The following is a 19677-nucleotide window of genomic DNA, read 5'->3' as shown; positions in this document are numbered from 1 at the left end:
CTTTTCCCTCTTTTTCTTCCTTCTTTCCTTCCTTAACTTCTTTCCTTCTTTCCTATTTTACATTCAAGGGACAACCTTTTATTGCCCAAAGGAGCTCCTTACTGGACTAAATACACAGGTGGACATATGAAAACCCCAAAAAAGGCTTCTTTTCTTTCGGTTTACTTTCCATTTGACTTAAGACCAAGTATACTAAAATGACCTAATCCCTAGCACATTATCTAATTGAGTGGGCTCAATTTAACCACAAAAAGCAGATGATTAATTCGGAGAAACTTATAGAGGGCCAAGTTGTAAATCCGGAAAGCAGGAAAGCAGGAGGAACATAACTCCATAGCAGAGGAACACCAAAGCCAAGACATTTCAAAGGAAGAGACTGTAAATTAAATCTGGAGAGCAATAGCTCACATTTATAAAGTACAGTATTAGAGTTCAGTTCTCTTGAGTTCAGCAAACATTTACTGAGCTCCTATTACATGCCAGGCACTGAGCTGGGCACCGGAAACTCAAAGATCCACAAAGTCCTGCTATCAGAAACACTCACCAGGAAGGATTAAAAGAGAACCATAAAAGAGGAGATGCCTAACTTCTATTATTTAAAACATACTGTTCTGGTGGATAGCTGATGTTCCCTGTAGTAATAACTCATTTCAAAATTATCCATTTTGTTAATGTAGATCTTAACCTGATTAAGAGGGGGTGAGTCTCTATGAACCTCTGAAACGCTGCTGTAGAATAATATGCTTAGTCATCAACTGCCAAAAAATGCCACCTTGCAGCAGAGCAAGGGACTTACATGACTAAATTGCCAACAGCTAGGAGAATGGGCCAACTTTATGAATGCAGTTAAAGTAATGCCACAAGCTTTACAGGAGATCAGTGTTATTTTCTATCTTGTTCTCTTGAGAAGTGTCAATGTCAGTTTAAAGACCCACGTTCACTACATTTTAAGAGCTAAGTAGAAATCATAATCTTGGGTCTCATTCTTGAGTATTATTTTTCTCCATGTTTTTTGACACTGGGTTTTCTGTGGACTATGGATACAACATTTATTGCAAACTCCCACTCACTTTGACCATATCTGCCTGAACTATTTTTACAGACACATGGTGAAAATAAGGCGTTCTCTGAAGTTTTACATCTGAATTTTTGCACTAAATTCACTCTCCATGTTACAACCAGTGATCTTTCTAAAATACAAGTCTGACCTTGTCTTTGCTTAAAATCATTCAAGGCTCTCCACCTGTTTCAAGAAAAACTCTGAATACTTTCATGTGATTTACAAAGTCTTGCATAACCTAGGCCCAGCTATGGTCTGATTTCTTTAAAGTTTCTTTCTTTGCCTTACTAACTCCTACCTATTCTTCACTTCTCCGTTTGTGACACATCCCCTGAGAAGCTTTCCCCTTACCTCCCAAGTCTGGGTTGGGTGCCTCACCTAGTTGTTTCCAGAGCACTTTCACCTTCCTGTTCATAACTAACCTGCTTACCTCTCAGTTTCCCCAGTTAGATTTTGAGTGGGAACAATGTTCATCTTATCACTGTACCCCAAGCACCTAGCACAATGCTTCACATAACACGGATGCAATACACATTAGTTGAATAGATGAAAGAAATAAGCCTCAATTTCCCAAGGCAGTATTTTCAATGGTATGATTTCCCAGTTAGCTCTAGGGCTAAGTTAAAAGGATCTCTCCAGACCCAAATTCCCACAGTCATCCCGATGGATTTTGCCCCATTGAATGACTGATACTTGAGTGGACCTCACAGTACCAATGAAATTTACTCTGATGGGAAGGCTCAAAGTAATTTTAGGGCTCCTAACGCTGCCAGCAATAAATAATTGCAATAAAACTCAATTAAAGAAATGAATTAAGTAAGTGGAATGTGTCTGCATTTGAATGCTCCATCTGCAGAATTAGGGATGTACTTTTTTTTCCCTAGAGACTGGGCTTGGGTTATCCTGGGCTTTCCTCATAATTGCCTCTTAGGCAATCCATGTCATCATCAGTAAACCCAATCGTGTGTGTGTGTGTGTTTTCATTTACTAATAATTAACCCTGCTGGTAGAAAGAGCCAAAAAACGGTTATAAAAGTTATGGCCTAACAGACCCAGCATGGTTTGCTCTCTCTCCTCTTCCATTCTATCTCTCACGCACTTACACACATGCACGCTCACGCCCAAAAGTTGGAAGGGCTGACTTTCCAACTTAATTGAAAGTTACTCACCTGACAAGCTCCAAAGGAATCGCTCCTTTTTTCTTGCCATTTCCTCTTGAACTTCACACAGCATATGTTCAATGTTCATAACTGCCTTAATGAGGTCAGCCTGGGCTCCTTTAATCTCTAAATGTGCCTTTCCCGGGCTGATCATCTCTGAGATAGAGACCCATGAGGTTTTCTGAAGCTGAGACAAATAGTCATGTTTCTTTTTCCCGAGGCAGAGGATATGCATATCCTCAATGATGTGGTAGTCCTGGAGGGTCAGTATCCTCTGGATCCACGCTTGGGCCTCATCTATCTTTTCCTGATTGGGTCCCATCAGATTGAGGACAGGAAATCTATTTTCTCTCTTCTCTCTGGTCCCCTGGGGGACTGAAAACACTATCGTAAGCAACCACAGAAGGCAGGTGGGTTTTAAACCAGTACAGAACAGAACACCACAGCCACTGTTTGCCCTCAGCATCCTTGGCAGTAGCAGCTTCAATTAAGTACCTATCTCTGAGAGCTTTGCTGGGTACAAAGAAAATCTAAATGTATAGTTTACAGTCTCCTTGGGGACACAGAGTTTAGCTTATCATGTCTTGCCCCTGCTGTGTTGCATGTGTCAGTTTACAGATGAATTCACCTTGTAATCTCATCCTGGATGCTAACCAACTATTATTTCTTGCTGAATGGGATTTTCCGTAAACTCTAGTTACCACCAGGTTTAAAATCAAATATCTCTGAAAGCCACAGGTAAAACCAATTTTTGAAAAATTGGAAATTATCATAGTATAATGAAACAAAGAAATACCCATAATTTCACTACCTGGGATTCCTTTTTATATCTTATCTGTATATGACAGAACATTTTGCACCTCCACAACCAACACTTGGAGTTCAGTGCTGCTAAACAATGGAATATTATAGCAATGAAAAGGAGTAAACTTTAACTACACGGATAAATCTCAGAAACATATTTTGAGGGGAAAAAGTAAGTTGAACACTTAATATTTCTAGGCATTATTCTAAGTGCTTTACATGTATTATTTTATTCAATTCTCACAATCCTATGAAATACGTACTATTAGTAGGACCCATATTACAAATGAGGAAACTGATTCAGAAAGTTATTAAGTAACATGCCCATAGTTACAGGACTTGTAAGTGGTGGCCAGGGAGCTGGTAGGTGTGTGGGTAACCTGACTCCAGTGCTCATACAATTCTGCTTCCCAGTGAGTGATCTCAGGACAGTAGTGGTCATTAGCATCTTTTCCCCTGATATAGCAGTTGGGTGGTACCAGGAGCTATGAAAAAGTACCAGGACATACCTAAAAGTAGGAGGGGGAGAATGGCCTCCCTCTGGTAACAATAAAAGCCAAAGTTTTAGACAACAGTAAGAAGTGACAGAGGTTCTTATATTGATGACATACTTTTTTAAAAAACGCTTGTTCTGCCTGGGAGCTTATATTATTTTTAGGAGAAAATAAAAACAATGCATGGTGATATTTCATTTATCCATCATTAGTAGGAAAGAAGAGTTGTTCTTCTAGGTAATTAAATTATTGAAATCACTAAAGGAGTCTCTTCTAGCACCAAAACATAATTAACTTTAACTATTTATTAGTTAAATACTTATAATGGAAACATAACTTCCCTGCCTTCCTAAATAGTTTAACTTTTCCTTAATAATCTGAGATCACCATCATTAATCATTATTAATGTCTGTTACTGTCCTGTACTATAATTCCTTTATCGATGTCCTCAAAAATTACTGAAGTAAATGGCACCTCCTGGCCCCATTTTTCAGATTAATGATATAGGGACATTTGTATGTTCCTCTTGCATATTATCCTCTCCTAAAACTCCTCCTATCTAACTTCCTTAGAGTCATTGTGGTTTCCCAAACATGCAGTGCATTTGTTTGCTTCTGTGAGTTTTCTTCACTTTGGGTGCCCTACCCCCACCAACTCTGGCCATTGAAAATCTTGCCATCCTCAAAGCCCAACTTAGAACCATCTTGTCCGTGAAGCCATTCTTGCTCCCTTCCAGTCAAAGGGCATCTCTCCCTCTTCTAGGCCACCTGGGGAGTCTGGCCATCCTCTCATTCATTATTTATCCCCTGGCATTTGTTTAATGCTTCGTAATTTACAGAACATTTTTACATACATAATCTCCAGTTATCCTCACAACCATCTGTCATTATCACCATTTTACAGATAGATAAATAAGCTCATAAGAGGTGCAGTCACAGGCCAGAGCTCTTCAAGTTCCCTCTTCTTCATTTCCAACACTGCTGGACACTGAATGTCCAAAAGTGAACTCTTCTAATAAAGGGTATAAGCAAATCATTTCGACCCTAATAGAAAATATCCTAATAGTTTCTATTGCTGGTTGAATGTCTGGTGTTCTTAACATCTATAGAACACTGTGGATTAAAAGACTATTTCAGAAGTACACATCCTAGTTGTCATGACACAATTCCATCTCAGTCCACTCAAACTCCTCTACAGGAATGAAGTTATAAGACAAAGTTAATCCTTCTCCAACAACTACCAGGATTGGTTTAGTCCAGTGATCCCCAGACCTGGTTCTGCAGCAAAACTGACCAGGAAGCATTGAAAAGTATACATGTTTGGCCCAGACCCAAAGTTCCTGAATCAGAATCTGTCGGGTTAGGCCATACATATTTTTGTTTGTTTGTTTGTTTTAAAGTTTCCATCACAATCCCAATGATTACCCAGGTTTGGGTAGCATTGGTTTAATCCACTTATTATTATCTGGTATTACTGATATGTATTTTCTATGATTACTAATAAGTAACTCCATTTAGATGGCACTCCATTCAAATCAGAAAGAGTAACTGGCTTAGTAAGCTTACGAAAAAAAAATATAGACATCTATTTGTGAATGAACTACCCACACTGTGGATTACCTACTTCAACTTAGCTTCTCTCTATTCATATCATGAAACTAGACTGAGCAAAAATAGAATCATGGTCAGGTATAGAGCACATTGGTATCCAGGCAGGAGCACAATGAAACATGTTTGGCTTATTTATTCATCTTCTCCCCTCCATTAGTTCGGATGATCAAGAATAAAATGAGCCTATGGTGGTAGACTCTATTTCTAGATCCGTGAGTTTCTTACTCACCACCAGGGTAATTGTTGAGACCCTGCAGCTTCAACTTATTCTTTTCCATTTCAGTGCTGAAAACCTACGAGAAGCAAAACAGAGCAGAGAGTCCTAAGTGGGGCTTTTAGCCACTGTCATCAAAATCCCTCTCTCTACCTACACTCACATACTTGACCTCATCCACTCTGTCATCCCCCATTTCCACTGCCACAAATCTAAAGCAGCCTTTAGGAAAGTCCTCGGGAACCGCAAGTGCAGCACTACAATCTATTAGAACATGTAGGGGAAACAAGTATAGGAAAAATGGAAAAAGAAAAAAAACCACCTTAAAATCTGGCATAAAAAAAAGGAGAATGTACATCCCAAGGCAAAATATCATTTATTCATTCATTCATTCATTCATTCATTCATAGATATTAATGCCCTGCTAATTGCATATTAGGCACTGAACTAAAGCTGTGGATATGTCACTGAAGAAGACAAACAGAGGCAGATGCTCTTGTAATCAATAAAACAAATTCATTTTAAAAAGTTATACGCACACCATGCTTTGTTTGTAGATTAAATAAATGATCAATTCCTGTAAAGTGCTTATAATTGTACCCAGCATATTATAAATATTCAATATGTTAGCCATTGTTATAATTATTAGTATGTGACAGTCTACACACAAAGATTTATGTATATTGCCAGGTAGATCCTTTAACATAGTATCTATTTGAAAAAACTCATCTCTCCTAGGGTTTGGAACCACCACGCCCAGGGTCTTCCTTGTTTAAATTTGATGCAATTGGCAGTAATTCTTCATTGAAAAAGATGGTAAATAATGAGGTAAAGACTAGATTTTCATTGCGTCTGAACTTTAATAATGAAGCTTCTTAATCTGCAGTACTTTTTCTTCATAAATTGTATTTGCAGCTGCTATTTACAGAGCAAAAAAGCCCTCAATCTTACCATGCTTATTTAGTACCTGGAGAGGTCATAACAGGGAGGAACTTCCCTGCCCTCCAAAACAAATGACATAACATTATCTGCTGATAAACAGACTAATAACAGCTGCCAAACACAACATGGATAAAAATCAGCTCTCTTCCAAAGTCACTTAAAGGTCAGTATGTGTCCCAGGGTTAGAAATCATTTAGGCAAGGCTTTTGAACTGAATGTGAAAGAAAACTGTACCTTAATCAGTATCAATAACATAGAGGGTGTGGATAACAAGCAGACAGTCTGCAAGCAGTCTGGAAAAGTAGATCCAAATGGCAAGAATTTGGCAGTTTTTCCAGCTCTGTCCACGAATGACTAACACCTCATGTGAGGAATGTGAGGAGTGTTCCTAGTAAGGAGTTCCTTATTCTGAGACATGATGTCTGGCACAAGGTAGATATGCAATACATATTTGTTAAATAACCAAATGAATGACTGTTCATTGCCTTTTACAGATACTCAGTGGCACCCAGGACCCTTATCATCATGAAATACTAGTGAACACAGTATTTCAGTCAGCTGGGGAATTATTTACTCATTGTCATCCATGAACTGGAAATTCATGAGTGTGTGAACATAAGTATCACTTTATTGTGAGCTCAGTAATTGGTTGGTCTTCCTGAGTCAGGTCCACTCTAGATGCCTGACAGATCCATTTTCTGGAGTATAGGGACCTTGCCAAGGTAATGCCCCCTGTGAAGAACTGTGTAAGTTGCCCTCTGATCTTTCTGAACATACACCCCTCACTGAAAGACTTATTTAGGAAGAAAAGATGTGCTTAGCAGAAGACCAGAGGTGTACACATATGTGTACGTGCACGTCATACTTCCACATGGACATAATGTAGTGTTAACATTGAAAAAAGCCTGAAGGAATGGTCAATGTTCAGGGTATAACATAAATTACTTTGTAAGATAATCTTCTCCTTTGAGTTACAAAACTGAAAGCTGTATCATCTTTCAAGTTATTTTTTCTGTATTTTTGCTTAGTGGTTCAGAACACAGGCTTTGGGGTCAGACCAACAGACACAGGTTGGAATCTTGGCTCAGCCACTGGATTGGTGTGTACATATCAACCTCTGGTCCCATTTGTAAAATGGAGATGACAGTAGTGGCTTCATCATAGGACTGAGGGGAGAATGAAGAGAGACAGCTTCTTCTTGGCACAGTAGCTGGCTGATGCAACTCATGGCAACTACTGTTATTATTAGCCTCTGGGGAAGCCCTCAGACTGTGGTTGATCTTTTCTGTCCTGTTGAACCGCCATTTACATTTTTGTTTGTATGTTGAAGAGAATGAGAGCCTTCTTTTCTAGTTGTGGTTAATTCCTCTTACAGGGATGTGGTGCTTTATGGACAGTCCAGAGATGTACTCAGGGCACCGATCTGGGCCCGGTAACAGTCCTCTGCTGGGGGCGGGGAGGGACTGGTGGACTTCATTCGAATGACAGGATGTTTAATTTTGTCAATAAGGTAAGCTACTTCATTGGGTAATTCACCCATCTTTCAGGTCAGCTGTGGATGAGACAGTGGTGTACTGGAGCTGGTTTACACTGGCTCATGAGACCCCACTGTGAACACCTCTTTCCAATTCCTTCTTCAATGATGTAACATGGATAGCTTGACGTCAGCAATGGAAATCAGTAAACACTACAAACCTCCCTGTGTCTAGTGAGGCAGCAAGAGGAATAAGAACCTTTACACTTGTTCCAGAAAAGAACAAGATAGAACAAATCTGTTTCCTTGTAGGGAGAGAGAAAATGGCAACCACCCCCCACATGGAGACAGCCTGGGAGGTGGGAAAGAGAAGGGGAAGGAGTAGAGGACCCCATAAAACTAGGAGGTTGCTTACCTTTAAGGAGCAGAGGGAAGAATAAATGCCAACAAAGGACAAGAGAGAAGCTAGGTAGTGGGGTAAACATGGCTTGTACAATGACATTCTTTACTAGGTCAGAAGTGAGCAACTTATAGAAATTAAATTTCACCAAGTTAGACCATCACCATGCTGTACAGCACTTAACAGGCCCCATGTCTTGCTTTGGAGATACTAAACAGATGTTGTTGAGTGAATGAATGAACAAACGAACTGCAGGACATTTCTAAGACATTAACTTACCTTATATAACTGCCGTTCTTTTGGGAAGATCACAAACTTTACAGTTAATGGTTGCAAATGGTGTCTGGCAAATATTAAAACTTCATTAAACATAATCTCTGCTGCTGCAGAGATTCCAGTCCCAAGGGCAGGAAAGGAAATGGAAGTTATATTTAGCTCAAGGCATTTTTCCAAGCATTTCTTCATTGCAGTTTCCAATGTCTGCAGGAAAAACACAAATTCAACATCAGCCTTGAGTCAAAAATAAGACTTCACTTACCCCTTAATCCTGCCCATATTTTACAATGCCAGCCTCCACTATTCCTCAGGGCCATGTCCATCCCTCCTCAGAGAACAGGAAAGGTACCACTCCATAGGGGACCCATTATAGCTATAAGGTTAGATGATGAGAAATGAAAGGGCTGAGAAACTGAAGTAATTGAGTGGCCCATTTTGTGCCATTCAGGACGCCTGAGCATCGTGATTTCCCTCAGTTTATGTAGTCTTCTCCACAGGTTAGAGAGCCAACCTTCAGTTTATCCCCACTTCCCTGACCCACTTCTGGGTCAACATAAAGAGCTTTAATAAAGGAGGTAGAGGTTAAAGTAAGTAAGCAACATTTATTTAATGTCATTAAGATCTGTTATGTAATTTTTTTTGGCAGATTTACACTTCCATCAATGTTTCAACATTCAAACTGAATACTAATGTAGGAAGGTTATCTAATAACCTTCCTACATTATACTAATATACTAGTATATTAGTTGTACTAATGTAGGAAGGTTTTACTAATGTAGAAGGACCTTGAAAAACTGAGGGGTAGAGAGTGACTGGAGGACCAATTTGGGATTTGAGGGCTCTCTAAACAAGAGAAGACCAGAAATGGAGACAAAATAAAGATAGACAAAGGTAGAAAAGGGGACTAAGTTTCCCTCTCTCCACTTGTCAGTAGGTTCCCCCTATTCTTTAATGCATGTAATTTATGTCCCTCAGTTGTAGAGTCAGGCAGAAAGCTAAGCTCCACCACAGGCACAGACACCACAGGTGATAGATTTGACTGGAATGGTATTGGACGGGAGATCCCAGGTCCTCCTGGAGTTTAACAGATGGCAGGAGATATGGAGAGGCTGAACCCCAGGCCCACGTAGGAAAAGGCCTACAGGGTCACTGGGTGCGGTGAGGTGAACAAGTGTGCAGACTGAGGGAGCCCTGATGTTTCTGTGTCTATCTGCGATATGTCCACTTAAAATTTAGACATGGGTTAGGTGATATTTTAAATTAAACTTATGATAACTTGTGACAACAATACCTGTTTAGTATTTCAGGTATTCACAGGAGTAGTAGAGAATGGGGATTATTCCACTTGACAATAACATTTCATGAACGTAATGATAGGATGGAAATTCAACAGACTACATAGACTCTGGAGATACAGAAAGATAAATTTATTTTGACCTTACCAGTTTTTCTTCAGAACATCTTGAAGGCCACAACACATGGTATACGTATTTGCAGGGCAATTTAAATCCTTTTGTGACCAGTACCAACTGGGAATCTAGTGGTGTTTTAGGCATATTTTGGCTAAATTCCCTTTCTATTTCATCTCCTGCTGCTTGTAGAATTGATTTTGACACAGATGTAGCTCTAAGACCATGTGGATGTACACAATTAACAATTACATTCGTCTGAAAAGGGAAAAAAATGAACAAGATTCAGTGTTAAATTACTTTTTCTTAAATGACTAATTTGCAAGTCGGGGACATTGGCACCCTTTACAAATTTTAAAGTTCCTTGTGTTGGCAATAATTAAATACAATAAAATTTTAGTTAAAGGGATAAGTCATTCAACCAGGATGCTTCTACTTTAATTTTAAATTGGCATATTAATGACTTATCAAATAAATATTTCATCTCATGCCGTTCCCTCAGTCTTCTTTCTAATTGTCTTGCAGGCAATAAATGGCATTTTTTCACTTGTGATTAAGTCTATTTGATTGTGGCCATAGGAGAGTCACAGATCCAGGGGAAAAATAGATAATATAGCCTTATATCCTTTCTCTCTCTTCCTCTGTTGCAGCCCTTGCTCCCTGCTGCCCCCTTCAGTTACTCATCAGTAATTTGTTGAACAGCCAGATGCGTGCCCAGAGACCAGCCCCAGGGCTACAGAGATGAACAAGCCACGATTCCCACCTTCGAGGTGCTCTCTGCCTGGCAGAGAAGCTGCACTAATCCAGAAATACCTAGGTTCACTGTTACCCTGACTCCCTCCCCTCCCTGTCAGGGTCCTCACCTTTGTGCCCTATGATCCCTGGCTAAATGCTAAGTTACACTTTGTATCCTCCTCAGCTCCTGGCACAGAGCCATATACTCAGAATACGATTTACAGCTCCGCTTAGGTCTCCTGACTGGTCCAGCCTACCACTTTTGATCTGTCAATTCCCCTGTATCTCTCTGATCTGTCATTTTAACCACCCAGGCCTCTTCTCCTGCCAATTCATAACTATCATAACTTGAGATCAGATTTAAAACTCACATCTTCTGAAGTAATCCTTCTTGAGCTACTACACTCCACTCTTGTCACAAATGTATATACTCTTAAATACGAATTCACTTTGTATTAAGACTTTTTTGTTTATTATTGCTAGGTTGCTTTAGAAATGTTCAGATGGTTTGTCTCCCCAACGAGATTTTTCAAATAGAGAATCTTTTTACATAAAAAGAATAAAATAGATTTTAAGTTCCTCGGAATCAAAGATTGTTCTATTTCCTCATGGTGCCTAAGAATAATGGCGATAATAATTATAAATACTTATCACATGCCAAGTTTTATTCTAAGCAGTTTATGTGTATTGATTCCAACTCTAAGATATAAGTGCTATTATTATCCTTCTTTTACAGATGAGGAAACTGAGGATCAAAAGGTAAAGTAATTTGATTCAGGTCACCCAGTTAGTAAGTGGCAAAGCTAGTATTGAAATCCAAATGGTCTGGCTCTGAAATCCATACTCTTAACCTTACTTAACAAGATGCTTTCTAAACCGTGTTTGAAATAGTATATGCTCAAAACATACTTGATAGGTAATAAACAGTTCAGGGATCCCCTTTGGTAGTGCAAGAGAATAAAACAAAGACTTACTTCCTGCATTTCAATGAGGCCCTGGACAATCTGGAGAGTCAGGTTGTTCACAACCATAGTATTGAAAAGGTGGCTGGCTTCTTGACTCACCCGGGACCCCAGCTCGTTCCTCCCTAGGATGACTTCTGAAGCAGTTTTAAAGGCAGCAACAGTACGGTCCTCATTGCTTACCAGGTGAATTTCTTTCAAATTACTGGCTAGTTGCATGTTTTGGAAGTAACACTTGATAGTTTCCACAATGACCTGTGTACACCAATCCAGAGGGAACTGGAAAATCCCAGAGCTCAGGGCTGGAATCGCTACTGTCTTAGTGCACGCTTTACTATTGACAAAATCCAAAATATTTGTAATGGCTCTTTTCAGCTTACCGATACATTCCTGTCTATCCATTAACCCCCACCGAGGCCCAACAGCATGGATAATGAGTTTGCAGGGAAGCTTCCCTGCTCCTGTGATAGCTATGTCACCAGTAGGAATTTTGCCATATAAGGAAATATATCTTCTGCTCTCCTCTTGGATTTCAAGGCCGCCAGCTTTCACAAGGGCCTGGGCCAGGCCTCCCCCATGCATGAGGTCTTCATTGGCTGCATTCACCACAGCGTCAACAGCATGTCTGGTGAGGTCATCCTTCCAGACAGATAACTCTAGCCTGGGCATCAGCATTTTTCTGAAGACTTGTCGAGACTCACTGTTACCTTCCTGGGCTGGAGAGACTAGGCTAAAGATACAGCTAAATTTATTCTGGAGGACTTCCCACAGCCGACTCTCATTATTTTTTAAAATTTTGAAGTCATTGTGATTAATGGAAATTTGCCGACTGTAGTTTTCTCTGAGAGTATCAATCTCTGGAAAAGGAGAGAAGATAAAAAATAAAGAAATGAGCAAGAGTTCCTTTGAGAAGAATGTAATTCTACTTCACACCAGGAGACTGAGCTTCTTCTGTGCAAAAGGAAAGATGAGCTTCCTCTAGGTCCCTTCCTGATTCTCCCTCTCACCTAGACCTGTAATTAGACCAAAGATATCCAAGAGTTTTCAATGGTAAGTCACCATAAAGTGCTTAGTCGTGTGCCTGGCATACAGTAAATATTCAATAAGTGGTAGCTACTATGATACAATGATGGTGGTTTAAAACTGTGCATATCAGGGCTCATAGATTTAAAAAATCTACATAAAAATGGCAAGTTTGGGAAGACCCATGCTTAAGGCACAAGTATTAGAAAGGACTTACTTATGAGTCAAAAATATGTGGAGGCTTTATTCATAACTCGTTTGCCTTTGTCAGTGTCTTGGCTTGGGTTCTCCTAGAAGCTGATTCTGAGGCAGAGGTTTGAGTGTAAGTTTATTTGGGAGGTTATCCCAGAAAACACCAGGGGTGTGGGATGGCAAGAGGAGAGTGGGAAAGTGAGACAGGGAAAGGAAAGAAATGAATAAAGGGGGTGTTACAAAGCAGATGACGCTTAACTCCACAGGGGGACAGTTTAGACCATGTGTCTCAGCATTATATCACCAGAGGGGTAAAGGAGCTGGGATATTTATTCAGTTTTTATCAGTCATTGGTCGAGGATGCTCCTGGGTGCATAGTCCAGCACATGGGCGGAGCATTGACAATATGACAGTAAATAATTCTTCACCATACTCTAGTTTTGTAGCGCAATTTTGGTGGAATTAAAACTGATTGGCTAAAAATTATTTACTGCATGTGGCAGCAAGATGATGTGCTGCTCAGATCCCCCTTCAGTGAAGGGGGCAGTATGGTTAGCTGACAGCCTCCAGTTGTTAGTCCCTCAGGGCCCATCTCAGCCTTCCAACCCAGGTCACGCTATTCTCAGTGTGGCTCCCATCAATGGCTGAACAAGGCCATTGATGTCCAACGTGGGACTCCGCCAGTGAGCAACCTCAGGCTGGCAGAGTTGTTTTTTTTAAATTAATTAATTAATTAATTAATTATTGGCTGCATTGGGTCTTAGTCGCTGCACGGGGGCTTTTCTCTAGTTGCGGCGAGCAGGGGGCTACTCTTCGTTGTGGTGCACAGGCTTCTCACTGCAGTGGCTTCTCTTGTTGCAGAGCACGGGCTCTAGGCGCACGGGCTTCAGTAGTTGTGGCTCGCGGGCTCTAGAGCGCAGGTTCAGTAGTTGTGGCGCACGGGCTTAGCTGCTCCACGGCATGTGGGATCTTCCTGGACCAGGGCTCGAACCTGTGTCCCCTGCATTGGCAGGCGGACTCTTACCCACTGCGCCACCAGGGAAGCCCGGGCTGGCAGAGCTTTGCCAGGTTTTCATTGCAGTCTGATGGCTTCACCTGCCCAATCCAGCTTCTTCTCTTTTCCTTTTACCTTCTGCATTCCTAACTCCATCTCAGTTTCCGCGTCGTGGAGAACCCGACCTGTGACAGTGCATTTCATGGGGTCTAAGGCATCATTATTATATGCCACTGAGAAAGGAAAAACGATGCCAACTAAACCTATCAGTGGGTAGAAAGTAGCCTTATTTCAGAGATGTGAAAAAAATGTGTGCCCTAAAATAGATTATAGTGTAGTAATTAATTATTTTTTACTTCAATTCCCATTTCTAATCTGAGCCACCTAGAAAGACCTCTGGTGGCCTCAATTACAATTACCTAAAAGCAGCAGCACATGAGTAGTCAGAGCCAACAGGCTTGTGCTTTGGTTGAAAATCTCAAGTGGGCCACCCAAGTTTAGGCAGGTTCCATTTTGGCTCTTACAAGCCTTGTTGAGCAAGGAGACAATCAGTGGGTCACCTCTTATGAACAGTTTCAGCTCTAGGGCTGTGGTCAGAAGGGTCTCACATCTTGTGGGCAAAGGATAGGATCCACGAGAGCCCTAAGGAAACACATCTGCTGGTGCCACACTGCTTCCAAAGCAGTCCCCCTTCTGAGGCATATGCCCGGTCCCCACAAGGTCCTGCAGTCACGCACCTGAGCATCTGTGGGGGAGATAGTCTCCTCTGTACTCCCCTTTCTCCACTGAGGAAAGATAGGAGCAAAGATTTTCTGAGACAAGAGTGAGAGTGAGGTGCTCCTACCTGATTTCTCATTGTAAGCTGCTGCTCCAACACCCTGTGAAAAGGGAGAGTGGTTTAAAAAAAATTGAGACTGAATGATTTACAGATTACTGATGACAAATACCGTTTCATAAACACAAAGCAACAGAAACCTTCCTAAGAACACTGGGTTTGAGGGGGAAGGGGAACACATTTGTTTGTTTAATCAGTGTGCCTGAAATACTTGAAATACTAAATGTTCCAGCCAACACTGACTCTACCCCGCTTCCCTAGAGGCCAATGCACTCTTAATTCTGGATGGGATGAAGGGCTGGAGATTACCACTTGAAAAGGCTCAAAGGTCACAGACCAAAATGACCCAAAACTCTCAGACAGGACTCCAATCTCCAAAGGTTTGTGGAGTTTCTCTAGACAGAACAGAAGACATAGGGACCTGAGCCTCATCAGCTACACCTCACCATCTACCACTTTCAATTGCTTATTTCGTGATACAAGCCTGAATGTGGAACTTTCAGGATAAACAAATGAGGTGCCTTTTCCCTAGTCCCTTACTTTTATTCCTCCTCCATCATCCTCCTTCCCGCATTCTGCAAAAGCAGAATTGCTGAATGAGTAGAGAGAATAAAAATGATACTGAGGCGACATTTTACAAAAAATCACCCATGCTCATGTTGACTCTGTTGATTATACTAGCATATTCTTGAGTCCCCGACTCTCGCATGGGGCAAGGAGAAAACTTTTACTGGGAGAGTAAAACCAAATAAGAATGCCAGTTATAACTGAAGACCCCAGATTTTTTGCTGTTACAGGAAGAACTATTCACGTGCTGATCAAAGTTTATTACTTATATACATTTATGCTTTTTACCTTGGAAAAGTCCATCCTCCAGGTCTCTGGGGTCTTTCAATGTTTACTCTGTTTTGCGTTTCCCAAATGTGGCGGCCCCCTTCTAGGAATGAATAGAAGGATGTAATATGATGAGCATCTTAGGGAATTTGGTGAGAACACACAACAGGAAGACTAAACAAGATTTCTGATCTTGAGTGATTTTTAATTTCATTGGTGAAGATGCACACATTGCTTTTGCTGCTGTTGTTACTGTTTACCCTCTATCCTTTACAGAGAGATTCAAAGAAGGGAAAAAACTGTATGGGCTACAGCAGGGAAAGCTTTATGAAGAAGGTGAGGCTAGAGCCAGGCCTTAAAGGACGAAGCAGGCTTTTACATATTTAGAAGAGGAGGATGATACCAAATGGTAAAACTAAGCACAGCATTCAAAGAGCAATGAGGAAAAACCAGCCTATGAGTGAGTGAAGACCCCTGGAAGGGGTCCAAAGAGAGGGAACTGTGCTTATGCCTGTGGAGGATGTACGTTACTGAGTTCGTGATAAATAGCTCTGATCGAATTAGAAAGGGGATTGTCTGGATAAAAATCAGAGACCATGGGAAAACACATTTTAATAATTTTTCCTTCTAACAGGTAGGAATTAAAGACTGTGAATTTTGAGGAGAATAATAATAAAAACGCTTAAAGACACCGTTGCCCACACTTGTTTCCACATAGTCGCCTCTAGGCCTCTGAAATGATTTCTGATGCCTTTGCAATAGGAAAATTTTGTGCGACTCTCTACAGCATCAGAACACTATCATTCTTTCTTTTTTTTTCTCGGTAATATTTATTTATTTTATTTTTGGCTGCGTTGGTTCTTCATTGCTGCGCACGGGCTTTCTCTAGTTGCGGCCAGCAGTGGCTACTCTTCGTTGTGGTGCGCGGGCTTCTCAATGCAGTGGCTTCTCTTGTTGCGGAGCACGGGCTCTAGGCGTCTGGGGTCAGTAGTTGTCGCTCACGGTCTTAGTTGCTCCGCAGCATGTGGGATCTTCCTGGACCAGGGCTCGAACCCATGTGACCTGCATTGGCAGGAGGATTATTCTTACGTGTCAGGAAAAGCTGCAAGTCCAAGTATAATCCAAAAATGCAGGGAGAAGACGCATTTTTGCCTCCAGAGGGCACTGCTGTTTTCACAAAAGAAGGAAAACTGCCGCATCTGCTCCCACTGTGGGCTTCCAGTGGGTTTTTCTTTATATGATGTTGCACTTGTTTTCTTTTTTCTTTTTTCTTTTTCATTATTAATTTTTTAATGGAGTCTGGTTGCTTTACAATGTTGTGCTAGCCTCCACTGCACAACGGAATAAATCAGCCATACACATACAGGTATCCCCTCCCTTTTGGACTTCCCTCCCGTTTAGGTTACCACAGTGTATTAGGTAGAGTTCCCTGTGCTATACAGTATGTTCCCAGCAATTGTCTATTTTATACATGGTATCAATAATGTATAGGTGTCAATCCCAGTCTCCCAAGCCCTCCCTCCCCACCCCTTTCCCCCTTGGTATCCATACATTTGTTCTCTATGTCTATGTCTCTATTTCTGCTTTGCAAATAAGATCATCTATACCATTTTTCTAGATTCCACATATACGCTTTATTATATGATATTTGCTTTTCTCTTTCTGACTTAATTCACTCTGTATGACACTCTCTGGATCCATCCATGTCTCTACAAATGACCCAATTTTGTTCCTTTTTATGGCTGAGTAATATTCCATTCTATATATGTACCACATCTTCTTTTTCATTCCTCTGTTGATGGTAGGTTGCTTCCATGTCCTGGCTATTGTAAATAGTGTTGATATGAACATAGGGTGCATGTGTTTTTTTGAATTATGGTTTTCTCTGAGTATATTCTTGTTCAGACCAGGCTTCAGGGGCTCTGGGATAGGCTTGGCAGTGGGGGATGACACTCTTTTAACCCCAAAGAAATTAGAAACAAGGAGCATATTGTCCAAAACATTCAATCTCTTCTATTTTATTTTAACAACAACAATAGCAACAAAAGCCTTCCCAGCTTTCCATCACTGGTTCCTACCATGTTCCTTTCTCTTCATGGGCAGCATGAAGGAGTTGGCTCTCCGTCCATCTGCCTGCTCAGCCCACTGCAGTCTGACTCCCAGCTCATCCCCAGCCCCCTCTGAAACTGCTCGTCAGTGTCTTCCACGTGGCTAACCCCAGTGGACTCTCTTCTGTCCTAATCTTTATTTGACCTCTCTCTATAGTTTCATTCTTCATTTCATTCTCTGATTCCTGAACCTCTGCTTTTTGGCTTCTCCTATACCATCTTCCCTTGGTTCTTTTGTTACCTCTCACTTTGCCTTTACAGACCTTTCCCCTGGATTCAGCCTCAGTCAACTATCCCAGGATTTTGTCGAGAGGCACGTCTCAGCTCATTCTGTACACCCTCAAAGGGTGATCTCATCCACTCTCACGACATCAACACACCAGCTGCAAATATGACTCCCACATCTGTACCTCTAGGCTATGGCTCTCCTAAGCCTCACTTTTCAAGACTACCTGAACGTCCCGTAGTCCCCTCAAACACAGCCTCTGCAAAACTGGACCCATAGTCTCCTCATCTCCACTCCCGGCACTGCTACCTACCCTCACCCAACCCCCTCCAAAATCCATGCTTTATCTCCTGGATTCCACAGCTTGGTAAATGATACACCATTTATCCACTCAAGTCAGAAATCTAGAATCTTCTGTCCCATATTCAACTCATCACTGGGTCCTGTCCACCTAAATCACTTTCAAATACAGCCCTACCCTCCTTGCCCATTGATACCACTTCACTTCAGGGCCTCAGGGCCTCTTGCCTGAGCTATGGCGATACATTCTTTTTAAACATTTAAATGTACTTAATTTTATATTTTATTGTTTGAATTGTTCAAATTTCGAAAGTATAAAAGGTTCCCTCCTACTCCCCTCACTAAATTCCCTTCCCAGAGGCAATCACTGTTATTAGCTTCTCCTGTGTCCTTCCAGAAGCATTTTTACACAAAAGAAGCATCTTTTTTTCCTCACAAAGAAGGCATTTATTTGAAAAGCACTCTCTGCTCAAAACCTTCAGCAGACTCCATCACCTATGTTAAAGATCAAGCTCTTCAGCCTGGCATTCAAGGGTCTCTCTGTCATATCAGTGTCCCAGCCTCCCCTTTACATACCCAATGCTCCGGCGGAATTACAGTGCTGCGAAATGGCACTACTCGATGTTCTCCAAACTCTCCTTCACCTCTGGGTCTTTGCCCTCATGGGGAGGAAGCTCTGGGACATCACCTTGGTCAGAGTGCTCTTCAGAGCCTGTGCCCATCCTCAAAAGGTAGCATGTTATACACACTGTTCTGCATCTTCCCTTTTCCATTTAATGTATTCTAGAGATCTTTCCATGTTAGCACATAGAGAGGGTCTTCCTTCTTTCTACTGCTCATTGCATTCCATTGCATAGATGCACTATAAGTTATTCAACTGCTAGCACCCCCTTTTATGGACACAAGGAGTTTCTAATCTTTTACTATGATAAAAAAGGCTGTAAAGAACAACTTAGTACATAGGTCACTACACACAGGTGCTAATCAATACACGGGACAAATTCCTAGAAGTGGAACTGCAGAATAGGGATGTATATGCAGTCATAATTCTGATAGCACTGGCAAATTGCTCTTCATAAAGACTCACCCATTTCCAGTCTTACCAGACACGTGCAAAAAAATCTTACCTCTGGCCTCTCCACCTCCATTCATCCCTGCATGGAAATGTGTCCTTCACATGATTGTCAACACCAGCTTTCTAAAATGCACATCTGACATGTCACTCTCCTGCTTGCCCTGCCTACGAGCCTTCCATATCTCGTTACGATCTTGAAGACTTTTCACCGTCTAGAACTGTGCGGTCCAGTGTGGGTCATTAGCCACATGTAGCTCTTGAACACTTGAAATGTGGCTAATCACAACTGAAAGGTGATGTAAATGTGAGATAAACACTGGATTGCAACGACTCAGGATGACAAAAAAGAATGTAAAATATCTCAATAAGTTTTTAACATTGATTACATGCCTAAATGGTTAATTTAGGATATAGTGAGCTAAATAACATAAAATTAAAATTAATTTCACCTGTTTGTACTTTAAAAATTATAGCTACTAAAAAAAATTAATATGTAGCTCACATTATATTTCTATTGGACAGCACTGATCTAGACCCTTCCTCCGTCATC

At 41.1% G+C, this 19677-nt stretch overlaps 1 protein-coding gene across 5 annotated transcripts in view; it reads right to left on the bottom strand.

The window, feature by feature from the left end:
* Positions 1 to 19677, bottom strand: part of PARP9 (poly(ADP-ribose) polymerase family member 9) — a 30763-nt gene that overhangs the window by 10324 nt on the left and 762 nt on the right. For 3 of the 5 annotated variants that reach the window (XM_036850961.1, XM_036850965.1, XM_036850962.1), the window contains exons 2-8: positions 15440 to 15521; positions 14594 to 14627; positions 11553 to 12397; positions 9877 to 10101; positions 8438 to 8638; positions 5358 to 5421; positions 2230 to 2604 (exon numbers count right to left, since the gene is read on the bottom strand). In XM_036850961.1, the coding sequence (XP_036706856.1) occupies positions 2230 to 2604; positions 5358 to 5421; positions 8438 to 8638; positions 9877 to 10101; positions 11553 to 12397; positions 14594 to 14627; positions 15440 to 15454 (1759 nt within the window). In that variant the 5' untranslated portion in view covers positions 15455 to 15521. The remainder of the gene's footprint in view (positions 1 to 2229; positions 2605 to 5357; positions 5422 to 8437; positions 8639 to 9876; positions 10102 to 11552; positions 12398 to 14593; positions 14628 to 15439; positions 15522 to 19677) is intronic. The other 2 variants (XM_036850963.1, XM_036850964.1) reach the window with 2 other exon arrangements.

The sequence above is a fragment of the Balaenoptera musculus genome, chromosome 4, assembly GCF_009873245.2.
Source record: "Balaenoptera musculus isolate JJ_BM4_2016_0621 chromosome 4, mBalMus1.pri.v3, whole genome shotgun sequence".
Taxonomy (NCBI): Eukaryota; Metazoa; Chordata; class Mammalia; order Artiodactyla; family Balaenopteridae; genus Balaenoptera; species Balaenoptera musculus.
The sequence above is the reverse complement of the archived record's forward strand: the minus strand, read 5'-3'. Positions and strand labels throughout refer to the sequence as shown.